General features: G+C 59.1%; 1 protein-coding gene across 1 annotated transcript; it reads right to left on the bottom strand.

Annotated features, from left to right (window-relative positions):
• Positions 1 to 1,002: 1,002 nt before the first annotated feature.
• Positions 1,003 to 5,428, bottom strand: WFIKKN2 (WAP, follistatin/kazal, immunoglobulin, kunitz and netrin domain containing 2). Its single transcript, XM_021704456.1, has 2 exons — positions 5,228 to 5,428; positions 1,003 to 2,523 (listed from the first exon to the last, which is right to left on the bottom strand). Exons 1-2 carry the CDS (start codon positions 5,426 to 5,428, stop codon positions 1,003 to 1,005), a joined length of 1,722 nt encoding a protein of 573 aa, XP_021560131.1.
• Positions 5,429 to 18,453: the final 13,025 nt, after the last annotated feature.

The raw sequence follows: 18,453 nt of genomic DNA on the forward strand, positions 1-18,453 counted from the left end.
GCTCCCCATCCCAACCCCAACTTTCCCTTTATCTCCCTTCCCACCAGAACAGATCCTGGGGCTTCTATCTGCTTTCTGTCCAAGGAAGCCAGTGGCAGATGAAAGCACACTGTCCTTCCAATGGGACCATTTGACAGTTGGGAGGGCCAGGCATGGGTCTGCTTCCCGGGGCGGGGGGGATTGGGGGGTAGGGACCCTGGGATCTGGACATTCACATTCAGTCACCAGGAGCTGGGCATTGACTAATATCTGTGTCCTAGCACCCGGCACCCAGAAAGTGTTCAGAAATTGTCCATTGAGTCGGACTGAACAGAGCTAGGTTAATACGTCAACAATCAATAAACCAACCAATAAAGCCAAGGAGAAACATGAAGAATGTGTATTCTGCCGGCGCCATGGTGGCCTCAGAGACTGCAGGGCCCACCTGACCGAAGCACGGCTGACCACCGCCTCAGGGCAAGGGGTGTGCTGGGTCAGACCATGCCCCCCACCCCACCGCTGCCCACGTCCCACAAGCCCTAACATGAAGTGGTTTCTGCTCGTAGTGATCTAGGGGGCTCTGGGGAATTTGTCCAAAGAGTCCCTGGTCCCTCCTTTCTCTCCCCACCTACCCCTTTTGCAAACCGATTCATTCCGTGATTCCCACGACCGTTCAGATGCCACCTCCGGAAGCCTGGCTGGGAGCTGGCTGGGGGCAGGGAGAGCCAGCAGAGGCGGCTGACCAGCACAGAGAGGGTCACAACGCCCCACCGACTGGTCATCAAGAATAGCTTGCAGGTGTCTAGTGGCTTCTCCTTTGGTCCCCCTCAGCTAAAGAAGATACAGACCCCTTCTTGAGCCCAAGACTAGAAGTTGTTCTAAGAACCTCCGGTGCATTTTCCCCACTGGCTTACAACTGTCGAGCCTGACCTTGCCCAGTTTGCGGACTGAGGGGCGTGGGGGGTGGGTAGGTGGACGAGGGCCGGGGAGGGGGCCGGGGAGGGGCGGAGGGGGGGCGGGGCTTCAGCGCAAGCCCAGAAACTCCTTGAGGACGTCGCAGGTCTTCTTGTGCAGGACCTCGCGCAGCTTCCTGACCCGCCGGCTGCTGGACGCTCCCACGAAGCTATCCGGCCGCAGCACGGCCATGCCGCCGTCCACCTCGCCCATGATGATGAGCGGCGTCTCGCCCGCCGTCACGTTGGGGCAGGGGCAGCTCCAGTCCACGTGGATTAAGGTGACCTCCAGCGGCTCCCGGCCCAGGAACTTGAGGCCCATCTTCTCATCCTTGAGGACCTCGTCCACGGTCACCAGGGCCCGCCCCGCGTCGGGCTCCTCGGTCAGCTCGGACACGCGGCCCAGGATGACGAAGTCGCTCCGACAGAAGCTGGTGACGAGCTTCTGCCGCGGCTTGCAGGCCCGGCAGCGCTGGGTCCCCCGAGGGAAGGGGCAGGACTCCTCGCAGGCCTCGCGGCTCTCGAAGTTGTTGCCGTTGCCGTCGCATCCACCGTAGATGAAGGACTGGCACTGGCCGGCCTGGCTGTTGTAGGCCCAGCGGGGCGCGTAGGCTTTGCAGGGCCCCTGCAGGGCGGGCAGGCTGCACACGGCCAGTGGCCCGCTCATGCAGGCCAGCATGCAGGCCTCGTAGGTCTCGAAGTGGTTCCGGTTGCGGTGGCAGTGGCCAAACGTGAAGGTGAGGCAGTTGTTGGCCTGCGCGTCGAAGTGCCAGCGGGTCTGCTCCTCGCCGCAGTCCTCACTGTCGGGGGGCTTCAGGCACTCGGCCGCAGGGAAGGCTGTGCCGTTGGGGGTGCTCTCCGAGGGGGCCACCGCCTGACCCCCCCGGACCACGGACAGCGGGAAGTCGGCGCGCAGGACCCCGGCGGCATTCCGGGCCGTGCAGGTGTAGATGCCAGCGTCCTGGGGCTGGGCGTTGTAGATGACCAGCTGGGCGATGTTGGTGACCACCACGTTGCCGCGCACGTGGTTGGGCCGCATGACCACGTTCTCGCGATCTTCCAGCTGCTTCTCCCAGGTGATCTCGGGCCGGGGCCGGCCCACCGCATCACACAGGAAGCTCACGGTCTCACCCACGGTGACCGACTGGTGCACAGGGTGGTGGAGCAGAGCCGGGGCCGCCATATCCAGCCCCGGCGTCTCCGGGGAGGCCGTGGTGGGGCGCACGGTGGTCTCGGGCGGCAGGGGACTGGTGTTGGGCCACGTGAAGTGGTAGCGGCAAGTGACGACGGCCAGCGTGATGCCCTTGGAGCAGGCCTCGGCGTCCATGTAGCAGCGGTTATAGTAGGTGAGGCCGTCAGAGGCACATGTGAAGCTGGGCTCCTTCTCACAACGATCTTTGCACTTACACACGGGCTGGCCGTCCCAGATGTCACACTCGGAGCCCTGCTGCAGACACATGAAGTGGTCGCAGGTGGCCTCCCTGGGCATGCCCACCGGGCCCTTCTTCCCTTTCACGTCCATGTACCGGGCGGCCACGCAGCTCTTGGTCCCGCACACGTTGGGGCAACACTTCTCATAGGTCTCGCACTCCTGCGGGGAGCCAGACGGAGAGGCCTGAGCACGGAGGAGCAGGACGCGTGCCCAGGCTTCCCCCACCCGCCACGCCCCTGCCCACCGCCCCCCCGAGTCTGCAGAAGGGAACTGGTATGTGCTCGCCACCTACGGCGAGCCGCACATTTGGATGATGACAGGAGATACGCAGCCCCTGCTATCTGCCGGGCCTTCTTCTAAGAACGTATGTACCTGTCTGCTTCTCTCTTGCTCATCACAAGCCTGGGCGGTGGGCAGACCATTAGCCTCACTTCGCAGGTAGTGATAAGGGAGGCACGGAGAGGTGAGGTCACTTGCCCGAGGTCCGCTACAGCTGGTAGTGTGAGAGGAGGCAGGCCACGTACCTCCGAGAGGGGACGTTTCTCTGACTACCATTTTATAGATGAAAGTGCAGAGACTTGGAGAAGTTTCGCCCAAGTCCCGAGAGCGGGCAAGTGGCAGAAAAGGGCTTCAAGCTCCAGGTGGATGGGACTCTGAAGGGAGATCTCTTCTTCCACATCATAGGGTGACCACAAAGGACGTCTAGGTGCGAACAAATGAGCCCTGCCTCTCTGTCTTTTTTCCACTGGGGTGAGGATGCCCTGGCCGAACTGAAGAGGTCACACCAAACCCTAAGAAGGAAAAATCGGACACCTCTGGGACAGATGTTTGAGGCCGGCCGCACACGCGTCAGGAACAGCTGCTCCGTGGCAGGCCCATGCTCGTTCAGAGCCCAGGGGAAGGGCAGGCAGGACAGGCCCGGGACGCCAGGCCCCACCACGGAGGGCTGTGCCAGGCCCAGGTGCTCAGCTCTGACGTGTGCAACATTTCGTGGGGGACATCCACAAGGAAAACAGCCCCGTTGGGTGGCGAAGGTCAGCAGAGCCGTCAGCGAGGACTTACTAGGGCTGTAATCCCCCTTGATGCTCTGTGGAGCCACGTAAGGCATTAGTTTAATTCCTCGAAATTAGCAACATGCTCTGGGACCGACACAAACAAGGATTTCACGTGGTGTTTTCGACAATAACACCTCGTACCCACTGGGCAGGCGGGCAACGCTCCTAATCCTCCGTCCTGGTAGTAGCTCTGGGAATTACTCCCCACTAGGGCTGGCCTCTTGTGGTTCCGACTTTTATTTCAGCCTCTTTGACATTCCACATCAGCTAAGAGGGGAAATATCCCCCACCGGAGCTGTGTGGAGCCTGCCCGCTTGACTTGTTTACTGTTTTCCCCCTCTCGGCTCAGAATGGGGACTTTGTTTTGCAGTCCTTGCTTGGCATGGGCTTCTAGGCCACGCCAGGAGAGGCTTTGGGACAGGGATGGGCAGATCTCAGAGCTGGGGTCTGAGGGTGAGAGACCCAGTGGGGGATGGAGGGCGGGAGAGACTGGGAGCGGACAGGAGAACCTGCTCTTCGGCCTGAGGGTCGTAAAATTCCTTAAGAGACACGCCCAGGGAGCTCCTTTAGGACCCTGAGGTCCATGAAAGGTTGGGTCCCCAGAGTTGGGGTGGGAGCGAGGGGAGAAAGGTGTGTCTGGGCCCAGGAAACCTAGAAGGAATCCTTAGAACAGTTTTTGCTTGGGGCTCAGAATATACCCATAGGCAAATAAGTCCCTAGCCCCACACAGGTGCCTTTTCCCCAAGACACGCGACATCAGCCAGAGTCTCACTGTCCCACGCCCTACCTGATTTATCAGGCCAGCCCACGCCGGTGGAACAGACTTCCCTACTTGGCAAACGTAGCCAATGACGCTCATGACCTCAGCTGAATGGGAGCGCTCTGCCCCCATCTTCCCTTTCCTCAGCACCACCTCTGCTCCCTGGCAGCGTCTGGCCTGAGAGATCTGACAACTGTCCCCTGGACACCGTGGGGGCAGAGACCACTCTCTGCAGGGCAGTCATGGGCTTTTCTGTAGACTACGTGCGTTTGGCAAATGGAGTGTCTCTTCTATTCCCCGGTGCTGCCCAGCCCAGCCCTGAGCCCTAGGAACTGGCCGGGCCAGCAGGAAGCACCTCTGCCCAGGCAGGTGCTGGGTACCAGCGGGCTCTTCTTCGTCACCCGCGGGGAGTGGCAGGGATGGCCCTGGGACTCGGGAGCTGGGAGAGAACTGCCCTAGCGCCAGGCCTGCCCTGCTTGCCCCAGGCTGCTCTAATGAGAGCAAAAGGGAGGACCGAGGAATCTGGCAGCCTTCCCTCCCAGGGATAACCAGGGGGTCTATTCAGAGCTGTTCCCGCCCACTGTCCCCATCAGCCTGGCCTGATCTCAGAGTCAGGGTGCGAACCCCTGTGTGTGTGGGGGTGGCCTGGAGGCCTCAGCTTTGCCAGAGAGACGCAGGTGCCAGGCCCACCCTCCCATCCCTGGCTGGGACCTCGTCGTGCTGCTGTCACCTGTCAAGGCGGGGCTGAAGGGTCATGCCAGTCCCCACGATGTGCCTGGCCCAGTGCTGCCTCAGAGCCCCCCTCAGTAAACATGAGACCAGGAACCCCAGGATGAACTTGGACATCACACCCACCTCTTCATCTGGGCCTCGGACTTGGACAGACATCACTCCCTGTTTATGTGGCCTGGGGCCCAACTTCCTTCCCGCTCCCAGATCCTCCCAGCCTGGGGGGGGGGTGCTCCTGAGTCTCCCCAGCCCATGGCTCCCACTTGCCCTCACTAACACCCTCACATGGTCCACATCAGCCTTCCGGATTCCCACTCACCTGGTCCGTCTCACACTCCCGCTTGCAGGTGCTCTGGGCATCCACCCAGAGGTTGGGGTTCATGTCGTTGGGGCAGATGCCCGCATGAGAATAGCGGATGGGCGGCAGTGCCAGGCCCCTCGGGGGCGCCCCGAGCAGCAGCAGGAGAAGTGCCGCCTGCACCCAGCGGGACCAGAGCCGGCAGCACCCCGGGACCCCCATGATGCGGTCTGCGGTGGCTCGAGACCTCCCCTGCGACGGGGCCAGTGGCTGGGGCCCACTGGGGCCTTCTCCTTCTCTGGGCTGCAGACACCTGCCCTCCCCACCCCAGCGGGCTTCCTCACAGCCGCCGCGGCCGCCTCCACCAAGTCAGTGGAGCCCGCTGGGCTGCGCGGCTTCAGATAAAGGAAAGGTCTTTGCAAGGAAACTCCCTCTCCTGAGTGTGCAGGGAGAAGAGCCGCGGCAGGGGCCTGAGCCTGGATTTATATCCTGGGCGCGCCACCCGAGTGGGAGCGAGCTAACCTGATGCCTGTCACAGGCAGGCTGCTGGCTCCTCTGTCCCGTGGCTGATCACAGACTTGTTGCAGAAGGAGAAAAAAAAAAAAAAGCTGGAAGCGGTTTAGGCGGGCGTCTCTGGCACGGTGGGACACCTGCTTGTTTTTGACTCCAGGAGGCCTTTAACCCCTTCAAGGGCCAGAAATGGCATGTGCTTTGGGGGGGAGCTGGCTCCAGGACACGCAAGCTCCCTGGAAAGGAGCGGTTTGTTTCCCTTTCCCCCACCTCCTCGGGCCGGGCCCCCTCCTCCCCGTGGCCACCTCTGAAGAACACACAATCGCTTGTTACAAGGAGGGACCTGCAGCCGCAGGGTTAGCATCGCCTGGCCCGATAGTACATTTGAGAGCAAATGACGTGGAAAAACAACAAGTTCACGGCCATTCCAGGGCGGGCCCTAGCAGCAGTGCTGTGCCGGGTCCGCTGCCTCCCACCCCCGCACCAGGTCCCTCTGCGAGGCCGCGGGGGGTGTGTGTGCGCGCGGACAGCTCCCTATCGCTCGGTCCCCGGGCAGTTCGCGTCTCAAGTTCCAACTTCGGTGAATTTTCCCCAAATCATTCCAGAGACACATACCAGATATGCTCCGGCTCCCCCAGCTGCCGGGACGTATCACATTCCTCGCTCCTCGATTGACACACTCGTCGGCTCCAAGAAAACCTACGGGGTGTCTCAGGACGGCGCTGGGCAGCGGCCGCCCTCGCTAACGACCCCTCGGCCGGTGCCTGAGCTCTGTCGTGTGCCGGGCACCTCGGCTGTCCCCTGGGTTCCCCCCACTTCGCAAAGGAAAAGGTTCAGGGCCGGAGAGGGCCAGCGACTCGCCCAAGGCCAGCCACCGCGGGCAGGGATAGTCGTCCCAATTGCTAATATTTACTGGGCTCCTGGTGTGTGCATCACGACACTCCATCCTCACGACAAGCTACCTTCACTGCTGAATGGAGGAAAAGACGCCCAGAGAGGCTAAGCAACTCACCCCCCGTTGCACAGCTACGGGATGCTGCCATTAACACGGGAAACGCCAGCTTGCAGGGTGCGGGCAGGGGCCTCTGGAAACCCCCCCCGCCCACCTGGCTGTCAGAACTGCTGTCAAGGTACAGCTTCAACTCTGGTTTTTACAGGCGGGACAAGAAGTTTGTGGAAATATCAGATGCTGTATTGGGGGGGGAGCGCAGGGAAAGAGTCGGAAGCTGCCGTTGGAGGGGGTGGGGGGCCATTTTTCTCCCTTATGGCAGGAAATGTCAGGTACCTCAAACACCACCGAAAAGTGAGCTGGCGAAACATATTTGCATGGGTCACTTGACCCCCAGACGGTGTGAGGGAGCGGGGTCACCGATCCCCGCAAGAGAGAGGTACCTTGTAAAGGCCAAACCACCGAGGGTTTGAGGAGCAGGAACTGAGCTGCTGTGTCCCAGGGATAGTAGGTGGGGTGGGCCCAGCCCACATCAGAGCCAGAAGGGACCTGGAAAGTCCCCAGCGGTGTTTTCATTTCACAGGTGGGGAAACTGAGTCCTGAACGCAGGCCCCTCCTCTTCCAGGTCCACTCTCCCCTTGAGGGCTAGGGTTCACCATCTCATCTGACTGTAAAAAGGCAGCACAAGACTTCTCTCTGCCCTGCAGACTTTTCCCCAGGTTGGGGGGGGGTGTCGCCTTCTCCCCACCTCTGCCAAGTCTTCCCCATCGTGTGGGTTATTCTGCAAGACCTGTCTTTTCTGCTTATGTCAAAGAGCTAATGAAGGGTGTCAGATCCTAATCCCCTAAATTAATGGAATAAACTTCCCTCCGAGGCCGGGCCCGGTAATGAAGCCAGACAGTGGACGACGCCGGCTGCTTTGAATTCCCTGTAATTTCATAAACCCGTGTTCCAGCCGCTGGGAGCAGGGCCTCAGCCCCACGCCTGACAAATGCAGCTTGCACAGCCTCCTTTGAAACCACAAAGGGGAATGGATGGTGACACATTTCTAAGCAGGACTTAGAAAAATTGTCACAGTCCTGTTACTTGAGGACAAGTGTCCAGGGAGAGGAGGCTGATCTCTGGGGAGTCACCTGAGACCACTAGAGGTGATGGGAGGGCCTGGGGGCAGCCGGAGCCGAGGTGGCCAGCAGGGGGTGGGCAGAAAAGCAGGGGAAGCTCCCCCACCCCACCCGCTCCTCGCTCGCTCTCTCTCTCTCTCTCTCTCTTCGGGGTTGACTGAGAAAGGCCTTGGTCCGCCCAGCTCGGCCCTGTCAAGAGCCACGGCCCTCCTTCCCGCCCAGGGCCCCATTTCTGGCCATTCCACTCTGAGAACATTCAAAACAGCATCGGGGAAGAAGGGGCCTAGAACACCCTGGCTCTCCCTCTCAGCGCTTCCAAGTCTCCCACCAAAACACAGCTCAGAATAATAAATAACATCTGATCAGGGCTCGGAGCCCACACAGCGTTTTCACCTACATCATCTCGCTGACCCTCCCACCAGCCCCAGGAGGGAGCCCGGGAGGTGTCGCTGGGAGCTCCGTTGTACAAGAGAGGAAACCGAGTCACAAAGAGGCTAGCTGGGCCTGCCTGGGGCCCCTTGGCTCACACCCTGCCCTCCCCTCCCGGACCCCAGTCCTGTGCTCTTCACACAAGCCATGCACGCTTCCAGCTTCCAGAAAGGCCCCCGCTGGCCACCCCACCAGCCCAGCGTGTTTCTAAGCAGTTCTGGGAGCGCTTTGACGTCTTCCTCCTGGGCCCCTCCCACAGTTCCTCAGATCTGGCGGCCCTACCTCAGTCTGCACTGGAGGGTGGCAGGCACCCCACCCTCACCACACCCCTGGGACCGAAGCGGTGGCTCTGCGGCTGGTTCCCACCGTTCCCCCCCGCCAGGCCTCCCTCCCGCCAGCATGAGCATCGGGGAAGTAGAGCTGGGGCTGAGTCACCTGAGCAGTGTCACCTGTCTTCCCCCCCCTGCCCCGGGGACATCGGGCCCAGCGTGGTCACAAGACGGCTGGGCTCTGCCTTCGACTCAGAAGAGCTCCCTCCAGCTCCCACCACTGTGGAGGTGGAGGGAACACGGCCCCTTCACACCCTCCAGGGTGGGTTCAAGGCCAGCTCTAGGTGCAGCTGCAGGAAGTGACCCTGGACAGTGGACTCTGCGTGACCCTTGACCTCAGGCTCACCCTTCACATAACAACTTCCAGCCACTGGGGTCTGGACAGGACAACACAGCAGACATCGTTTTTCCAATCGGCCAGGCCTCTCCCCTCTGGAGACCAGCCGCACGCGTGGTGGGGACGACGGGGATGCCACGCCAGCCCCTCAGATGCCAGGGCGCTCACGCATGGACCAAACCTCTTACCTTGCACAGCATCTCCTCCCTCTTTCCTTACTGGATGGTTTTTAAAGCACCTACTATGTGCTTAGTACTCTGGGTACACAGAGGAACAACTGTCCTTGTCCACAGAGAGAGCACAGCATGCAAACACGTGATAAGACTAGTGAAGGCCATCTTGGAGGTCCCCGCGAGTGCTGGGGGGTGGGGGGCAGGCAGGGGGAGAGAGGCCCGGGGCTGCAGACGTGAGGTGGGATGGGTCCAGAAGCCTGAGTGGGAGTCTGCAAGACGGAGCACAGAAGGCGCTTTCGTCCACTCCCCTTTGGAAAGGCCTGGCCCACAGTGCGGCCTCCTTGGCCAAGGCCCTCCCTCTGCAGGGCCCGGGCCTCCAGAAAGGGGAAGTGAAAGGAAAGTCAGTAGGTTTGGGAGATGGGGTGGGGGTGGGGGCTGCAGGTCCTGCTTCTGCCTGGGGCAGCCCCAGCAAAGCCAAACCAGCAGCCTGTTCTGGTCCACCGCTTGGGCCCCCAGACCTGAGGCAGCCACATTTTCTCCCAAACGGTTGGGAGAGGCCAGCCCCCTGGGAGCCCCCTTGCCCTGATCCTCGAATTCAACATATTTGGGAGGAGGAAGAATGTAAGGAGCAAGAATCAGGGTGCTAGGGCCAAAGAAGGCCCCAGCAAGAGCGCTCAGTTGGGTTCTCAGAAGGCCCAGACAGCCTCGGCTAAAGGCAGTGATTAGTCAGACCCAAGCTGGGGAATTCAATAAAGCGGGCAGCTCATTACCCAGCTGGGGACCTCCTGCCTGAGCGGCCGCAGGCCTGGGTTACATTACAGGGCTATGTGAACTCTCCCCTCAGAGTGAGACTGCACCAGGTTTTGGAATAATTATGAGGCCTCAGCAGATGGTGGAGGAGGACAGGGGAGGCCTTCAGCTGTGGGACACGTGACTTCTCTGCGTCTGTGCAGAGCAGGACATGGGAGGGTCCCCACTGGGCCTCGGGGGAGGCAACACTGACTCAGGATCTGAGAATTACGGGGTTGGCTGTGGTGGGGCCTGGCCCAACCCCCTAGGCCAGCCAGGCCTCGTTAGACCCCCGCCCGGGGCCGGGGGGCCCTGCTGGGGGTGCCGAGTCCCTGGAAGCTGGTTGGTGTCTGAACGGATCTGTGTGTCATGAAGCAAGAACAGGAGACACAACTTCTGGGCACCTGTGAGCCCCCAGATGCCTTCCTGGAGAAGGTGGGTGTCAAGGGCTCAGTGGATTTCAGCCCTGTGTCAGAGCCACTTGGGCAGCTCCGTGCGCTCAGGTTGAGCACTGTGTGAGGAGTCCTGGGTTCTCAGCCTGGTCCACCATCAACCCACTGCACGACCACCTCTACTTCCGCATCTGAGGCCCCTTCCAGCTCCCTCCTCTGTGATCCTGTGTCCTGATTCCTCCAGCTTTGCCTTCATGGACTCAGCTTCAAAAAGCCCCGAGCAGCTCTCAGCCAAGACAAACATGGGAGTGAAGAAGCCAGAAGGCCACAGGACTGCGGGGCTGCTGTGGGTCCACCTCTCCGCTCTGCTGGGGGAGAGCGGCAGCCCGTGTTTCCATGCTTCCCAGGCCCGGGGGCTCCGTGGGACCGCCACGCATCGGGGCATAGCCTCCCTCCTGCTCAGACCGTCCCTATCCTGGAAGCTTCGTCTGGCTACTCCACCCACAAGCTCCCTCCTTCTCTGCCTTACTGTTTTCTTCCTCCAGATGTGAGAGCAATGAGGTCTCAGACCCGCGGGTCTCCCTGCTCACCTGCACACTGCTGTGCAGAGGGGCACGTGTTCTCTAAAACCAGATGCATTCCTCATCCCCGCTGCAGGGGTACCACATGGTGGGGGTGGGGGGGGGCACGAGAAACAGGCCTTTCCCGGATGGATCATTACTTCCAGACTTCTGGCTTAAAGATGGCTTCCTTAAGGCTTCTCCACGCCTTCAGGATGAAAGCCTTACTTACTTACTTAACCTGGACCAACGCAAATTTCTGCCTCAGTTTCCTTTCCCAGTCTTATCATTTGCTCCTCTTTCTCTCAGACCCTGGAAGCTGCCACGGTGCTCTTTCAGAGCTCCACGCCGTCTCTCCCCCTCAGCCCCTCGGATGTTGTCCTCTGCCATGGACACCGTCCCTTCTCCAGGCCAACTCCTTCCCAGCCTATCCTGGAAGCCCCAAGCCTTTCCGGAGGCCTTCCCAATCTCAGGAAGGCCCTCGACACTTCTCAGTTGTGTGGGGGGTGTCCTGGTATTGTTTTTACAGTGAAAAAACAAAACAAAACAAAAAGCCAAAACAGCGTTATAAAACCCGTAGCAAGGTTTAACATTGCACACTGTCAGGACATATCGCTGCTCACGTGGGTGTCAATTGGTTCAGGGATAATGTCAAAAATCCACATTTGAAGCCCTTTGTGAGTGCGGCCTGGGGCCGTGACCTTCCTGGGACTGCCTGTGATATCCCTAGGCGCAGTTTACATGGCGTCGAAATGACTTATGCCTCATCTAACACCCAGACTGGGCTTCGAACCCGTGGTAGGCGGAGAGGTGCACTCAACCAGTGTATGTTGAATAAGTGGATGATCCCATCAAGCAGCCCGTGCCCTTGCAGAGCAAGGGTGAGTATTCCTGGTTGTCAGTCATACCTGAGAGAGACCAGTTGTCCTGGGGCAGGAAACCAGAACTCCAAAGACCAGCTGGAGGCAGGCAAGGGAGGCTATGCCCATCCCTGGGCCCTGCCAACCACTCTGGGGGAGAAGGAACCTAGAGTCTGCAAGGGGCAGCCCTGGGCTGTTTGGTTGGACAAGGCTTGGGCATCACGTGGACAGCCCTGGAGGCAGAAGGAAGGTGCCCCATGGGGTCCACCACACCCCCCATGCCACTCTTCCTCCATGCGTCCCCTGGCTCCTCCCCAGGCTTCCACGAGGCCCTCTTCAGCCATGCTCTTCCCTGCTTCCAGAGAGATCTTTTCAAATTCCAAACTCGAACATGTCACTTGCCCTGCTCTAGAGGGTTGAATGGTGGCCCCCCCAAAAATGACATGTCCGTGTCCTAGCCCCCAGAATCTATGAATGTGATCTTACTTGGGAAAAGGGTCTTTGCAGAGGGAATTAAGAATCTTGAAAGGTGATCATCCTGGATTATCCAAGAGGGCCCTAAATCCAGTGACAGGTGTCCTCATAAGAGAAAGGCAGAGGGAGATCTGAGATGCTGAAGAGGGGAGGACCACATGTAGACGGAGGCAGATGGGAGTGATGTGGCCACAAGCCCAGGAGCGCCCCAGCCACCAGAAGCTGGAAGAGGCAAGAAAGGGATTCTCCCCTAAAGCTTCCAGGGAGACCGCAGCCGGCTGATACCTTTATTGTGGCCTTCTGGAAATGAATACACCTGCCTAGAACTTTTCAAGGTCCTTCCCAATCAGAATCGGAATTGAACGGCCTCCAGAGCCCTCTGAGATCTGCTGTTGCCACCTCCCCAGCCTCGCTGCTCACCTTGATGGTCCATCTGGTGTTCTCCCAATGTCCCGCTAGGGTGACCAGCTCTCCGGGTTGGCCTGCGACTGGCCTAGTTTTAGCAGGAAAGTCCAGTTTCTCAGTTTGCCTTAGTCCTGGGCGAAGAAGAGCAGTTGCTCACCTGTGGGTACCATGCTGTCCATACTGTCGTTCAGGCCGTTCTCTCTGCCCAGAATGCCCAAGAAACTCTACTGCAGGACGCCACCAGGAAAAGTAAGCCTCCAGGAGTCCACGCCTGGACCACACGGTGAACCCTGAAGACGCTGCTTATCTTGCCAGGGACCCGGAGTCAGCTGGCAGCAGGGACTCGGGCCCCTGCTGCCAGCAAGGGTAACAGAGGCCCGGGGCGTGTTGGTCGCCGGAGTGCGGCTCCAGCCCCATGGGGACTGTGGCAGTTGGCCTTTGGTGCAGGTGAGCTGAGACAGAGGAGTCACGGTGGGTGGCAGTCCCTGCCTCGGCTGCTGGGGATGGGGGAGGCTTGAGCACGCACATTTGGGCTGCAGGAGTCCAAAGATCCCAAGGATTAAAGATCCACAGACAAAAGAACTGCCAATCAGAAGTGCGTTCAGCAGCATGTAACAGAGACGCTGAGCCCTGCGGCTTCAGTCCTTAGTTTACTGGAGGTCCGAGGCAGCCTGGCTAATCCCCAGGGCCCTGGCTCCTATCTTTTCTGTCTTTCTCAGCACGTGGCTCTTGTCCCTCACATCCAATGGTGGCTGCCCCCCTAGATACTGCCTCGTTCCGGACCCAGATTAGGGGGAAGGGCCAAAGCTCACGGAGCTGCATGCATCTCTTCGGGGAGGGGACTCCTCCTGAGAGCCCGCCCGCCACCACACATGGGCCAGCACTGTCCCTCATGACTCTAGCTGCGCGGGAGTCCGGAGGGTGATGGCTCTGGCTTTGCAGCGAGGGAGAAAGGAATTCTCAGTGGCTTTGGGTGGGCCGTCCACAGCATGCGCCACAGCAGCCTTTCCTAGGACCCGCTAGCTGGTGGGTTGTCTCATTCTTGCAGCTCCTGGTCTTGTCTACACTGTGAACTAGCCTCCGCTTTTAGAATTGGAGTCAATTGCTATGCAGGGCAATGTGCTGTTAGATAAAGATGGATGTGGATTCTCAGAGATCCCCGCGGTTCTGTGGGGTACTGGTGGGCTACGATAAAGCCGGGTTGAGCCAGCCCCAAAGGCCCTGGAAGCGGAAGTTGGTAGGGTGTTCTGCACACAGAGGACATGACCCGCTTTCTGTTAAACAGAGCTTGCTCGCGACTGCAACCCCCAGGAGAAGCTGAGCAAAGGAGGTCCCTCGGAAGGGACCTTTCACTAGCCCGCCTTGACAGTGACCGTCTCACAACTGAACCCTGCCCTAAGGAAGGAAGGGAGGTCAGTGTCAGGTGAGAGCAGAGCCTGGGGGCGTGCTCAAGTCCACGGTCCCAAGTCTGCATCGAGACGGAGCCCCAGACACGGAGGCGAGTGGTGGGAAGGTGGTTTCGGTGGGAGCAGAACTGCTGGGCAGGTCACAATGTACCACACATTGGGACGATTAGAGGGGGTACGGGGCCAACCCCAGGGAAGGGGTTGTCATTCAATACTCATGCACTCGGGAAACACGGATTTTACGCCAGCTGTGTGCCAGGTGTTCTATGAGGCACTGGGATACTAACCAGGTGTAGTCTTCGCACTTGGCACTCGGGCAGTGGACAGCGTAGGTGGACAGAAAGGTGGAGCAGCCCATTACGGACTCAGGAACCCAACTGCGAGTGGTGCATGCTAGGAAGGAGGTCAGGAAGCCGGGGCTATCCAGGGAGGGGAAGGAGTGGGTCAAGCAGAGGGTCGAGCTGAGGTGAGGAGAGTCTTCACCGGGTCCGCAGCAAGGCAGGTGCGGCTGGAGCACAGAAGGAGAGAGAAGTAGCTGGTGGCCGAGGCTGCCAAGGCAGGCAGGGGCTGGACCCTGCTGGGCTTCAAGATAGTGGCGAGGAGTTTGGACTCAGTGGTAAGGCTGGACTATGCCACTGGGACTCTGAAAGGTGGCGAGGGTCCGATGTGGCAAAGAGGTGATGGGGAGAGGGCGGGGAGGCTTAGGGAGGCCCTGCAGCCTGGAGCAGAGCGCTCTCAGGGAGGCCGTGGGCTCGTACCCCATAGGACGGAGGGAGGCGGGCTCTCTGCTCCGGCCGAGGCCAGAGGGACAGGGGAGAAGAACGGGGGGCGCCGGGCATGGCCCATGTGCTGCTGGTGACTGGGGGCCCCCAGGGAAGTGGCTCAGTGGAGGGGCTTGGCCAACAGGCCGGGGACTGCCCTGTGCTTCCGTTCAGTTTGTGAAAGTGATGAGGGAAGGGGATGAAAGGGAAGGTGAGGAAGGGGAAGGAGGCGAGGGAGGGAACGAGGAGGATTACATGACTTCCCCCAAAGCGAAGAAGAGACATGCTCCGCGGAGGACGGCATTCGCCTGGGCCAATCAAGGCCTTTGTCCACTTGGGTGGCCAGAGCAGCTGAGAACCGAGCACAACAGCAGGAAGCCTTGACTTACCCCACAGGGCAAGAGGGCTGCTGGCCTCGGACAGGCTTTCTAGAGGCCGGAGCTGAGGAAGAGGCTGCTCCGAACCCAGCCTCCTGCATCTGTGACCCCTGGGATAGAAAACTGCTCGATGGCCAGGGCCCCCAGATGTCCTGACTGCAGCACATAGCAAGAAATGCATTCTCCGTAGGGATTCAGGACACACATGCGTATGCACAACTGAAAGCAGAGTTTTACAGCTTTTTGTTGTTGTTGTTCTTTTAACCTTCAATAGACCCTAAGCCAACAGACCCAGTCACCCTTTGGATGATGATTATTCACTATTTACTCAGCAAGCACTTCTGAGGAGTCATGCTGTGCCCTGTGCTGCACTCAGACCTGGGCAGACGGCTAGAGTCGGAGAAATGGCCTCGTCCTTCGGTCACAGATTTGGACTTTCAGGGTAGGACACAGATCCTGGACAAATGCTCACATGAACGTAAATGGCACATTTTGGGAGTGCTTAAAGGTGCCTGATATACCAGGCAGTTGGGCCAGGCCGGCCTCCTCTCCCTGGTCCGTTTCTCCACCTGCTCAGGGCGGGAGTCAGCTGGAGCCGACTCTGAGCACCTGGCTGGCTCAGATTCCAGGGAAGAGCGCCAGAGGTTAGCAGCCCTGTTTCCAATTTAGGGGAAGGGTTTCCAAGGGAAGTGGTGTGGACGCTGGGCCCCCGAACGATGAGCTGCAGGCAGCCAGGCAGGGAGGGCACAGCACACGCACAGGCCATGAGGTGGCAGGGGACCCACATGGAACATTCAAGAACTGGACGACAGCCAGAGACTGGAGAGGAGCGAGTCCACTCAAGTCCCCGTGGGCTCGACTCCGAGGGGAGCGTCTCTAACCCGTGTCTGCAACCACCACCAGGAAGGAGGCCCTGACTTTACGTTCCATTTAAAAAACATGTTTCCTTTGCACTTTGGATTTTGTTTGGGCAGGTGTTGGGGTGGGGATTTGAGAAAACAAACAAACACACAAAACAAACGCAGTGTGCGGCTAAGTGAAGGGTAGACCCCAGGAGGCCTATTGCGAAGGCACTGCTCTAGTTTGCAGATGATCGAACACGTAAAAACCGCTCACTGTGTCAGTATTTGGGAATCTCCTGGGAGCACGAAGTAGGCTGGGGTCAGCTGGACACAGAATAGGGGCAGAAAGTGGGCCAGGCCCATTTGTCAGGAGCCACCAGGAGGACTTCCTGCCAGCGAGGGGCCTGGAGGAAGGTGCCTCTCTAACGCCGAGCCCCATGGGCAGGCATCTTGGCAGAAGACAAGGGAGGCGCTTCCCCGAAGATTTGGGAGGCGCTGTTCCTAACTCCGAGTCAGCAGCAGGGAAGAGGGGGTGAGCTAGAAGGTGAAGAAGGGCATGCGATGCCTGTTTAAGGGAGTCGGTCCCTCCATAACTTCAGGTCCCAACCCAGGGACAGCGACTTTGAAACCCAGGGACAGTGACCTTGAATCTGCACGTCTGCCCAGTGTGGCCTCAGGTACCCCAGGATCAGAAGAGGCAAAGACGCCTCCAACTGAGGGCAGGGGCATTAGGGTGTTGGGATGAGGGTCCCATGGCTGAACTCTCCTCCCCTTGGGGTTTCCCGACCAGGGATTGCACACACAAAAGACAAGGGCCCGCAGTACCGTGTCCATCAATGTCAGTGTCTTAGGGCTGTGCCCGAGCCCCTCCCCATCTGCAGGCTCCCTGGTAAAGTAGATACTGACTGAGGAGGGGGCTCAGGCCAGGAGGCTCAGGGTGGGCTTCAACCTCCCAGCTTCCTCCCCAGAGTGCATGCTGCGGGGTCAACACGGGCTGACTGGCTGGACACCCAGCCACAGGTAGAGAGGATGGGCTGGAAAGAGGGGACGGTGGGGACCCCCACCAGCTAACCCATCCTGGGACAGTGGCTCCCGGTCTGGCTGCCACTGGGGAGAAGAGAGGAAAGAGAAAGGACCAGATTGTTTTCATGGAAGAGCAGAAGTGGAGAGAGGGCATGAGTCGAGGCCGAGGGCCTTTGTAAATAACCCCATCCCCGAGTAAACTGGGTGTGAATGAGTGTTCTTGGAACCCACCCTGTAAGATGAGCCACCTTCCTCTCTTGTGCCATCCTTTGCATCTTCCATCCTGTTACAGCAGATGAGGTGTTCCTCGATTTAAGGTTAATGCTGGCCCCGGTGCGCTGGATGCCTCCCCTCCCCTCCCCTTCTTCCCCTCCTTCCCCTTCCCTCCCCCTCCACCTTCTTAGCAACTTGATACCATCAGTTAGGCCTCCTCTCAACTGGATCATTTCCATTAGCCTTTGGACACCCTCAAGTCTCACCCATCCTAAACAAGGAAATCATTCCCTCCACCCCACATTCCCCTTCCATCCACAACCCTGCCTCTCACCCCTGCAAAGTCAATCTGCATTTTCCATGTCCATTTTCTTGCCCCTCGAGTCCACACGCTCCGATCCAGCTCCCCACATGCCCTTTGCCAATGAACTTGCTGCTAAAGCCACCAGTGGCTGCCGTGACCCTAAATGACCCAGCCAACCCGATTTTCTCCATCTCTTTGGAGCGTGTGACCTTCTGACGCTTTGCTCTAGGGATATGACCTCCCCCACCCTTTCCACCCATCTCCTCCCCCATCTCCCTTCTACCCACACTGTTGTGCGGAGGAGTGTGTCAAGGCCGCGTGCATCCTCTGCACCCCTCTTCTTGTACCACGCTGCCCCTCCCCCCACAGCCGGGGGTTTTCAGCACTGGCTGCCCCGGAGAGTCATCTGGGAGCTTCTAAAAAGTACCAGCACCTGAGTGCCCCCTAATTAACTCGAAGTCACAAGAGTGGGGCCCAGGTGTGACAGCGTTCAAGCTCCCAGATGATTCTGAAGGTGCAGCCAGGGTCTCGAGCCACTTGCCTAGGTGACCTTTCACACCACGACTTCATGACCGTGTCCTCCCCAGACGCCTTCAGAGTCGTCTCTGCAGACCCTGAGACATCCAGAAACATTCTTGGCTTCCCAAAGGCATCTAGCCAGATGTCTTCTCATACAGGAAGTGGATTCAGCTTACAACCCACTCCAGAGTCCAACAGCTTCTTCTAACACTGAGGTCATACAGTTCTTCTTTTTATCTATGGGTAATCTTCCACAATGGACTAATAGGCAAGATATTTCCTCTCTGGCTTAAGACCTTAACAGCATGTCCAGAACCAAGTTTATTATTCTTTTTTTCCAGTAAGCTCTATGCCTAACGTGGGGCTTGAACTCATGACCCCGAGATCAAAAGTCGCATGCTCTACTGACTAAACCAGCCAGGCACCCCCAAATTGATCATTTTTATTTCTTGAATCATGAATGAAAAAAATCTA

This window comes from Neomonachus schauinslandi, chromosome 15 (assembly GCF_002201575.2).
Source record: "Neomonachus schauinslandi chromosome 15, ASM220157v2, whole genome shotgun sequence".
NCBI lineage: Eukaryota > Metazoa > Chordata > Mammalia > Carnivora > Phocidae > Neomonachus > Neomonachus schauinslandi.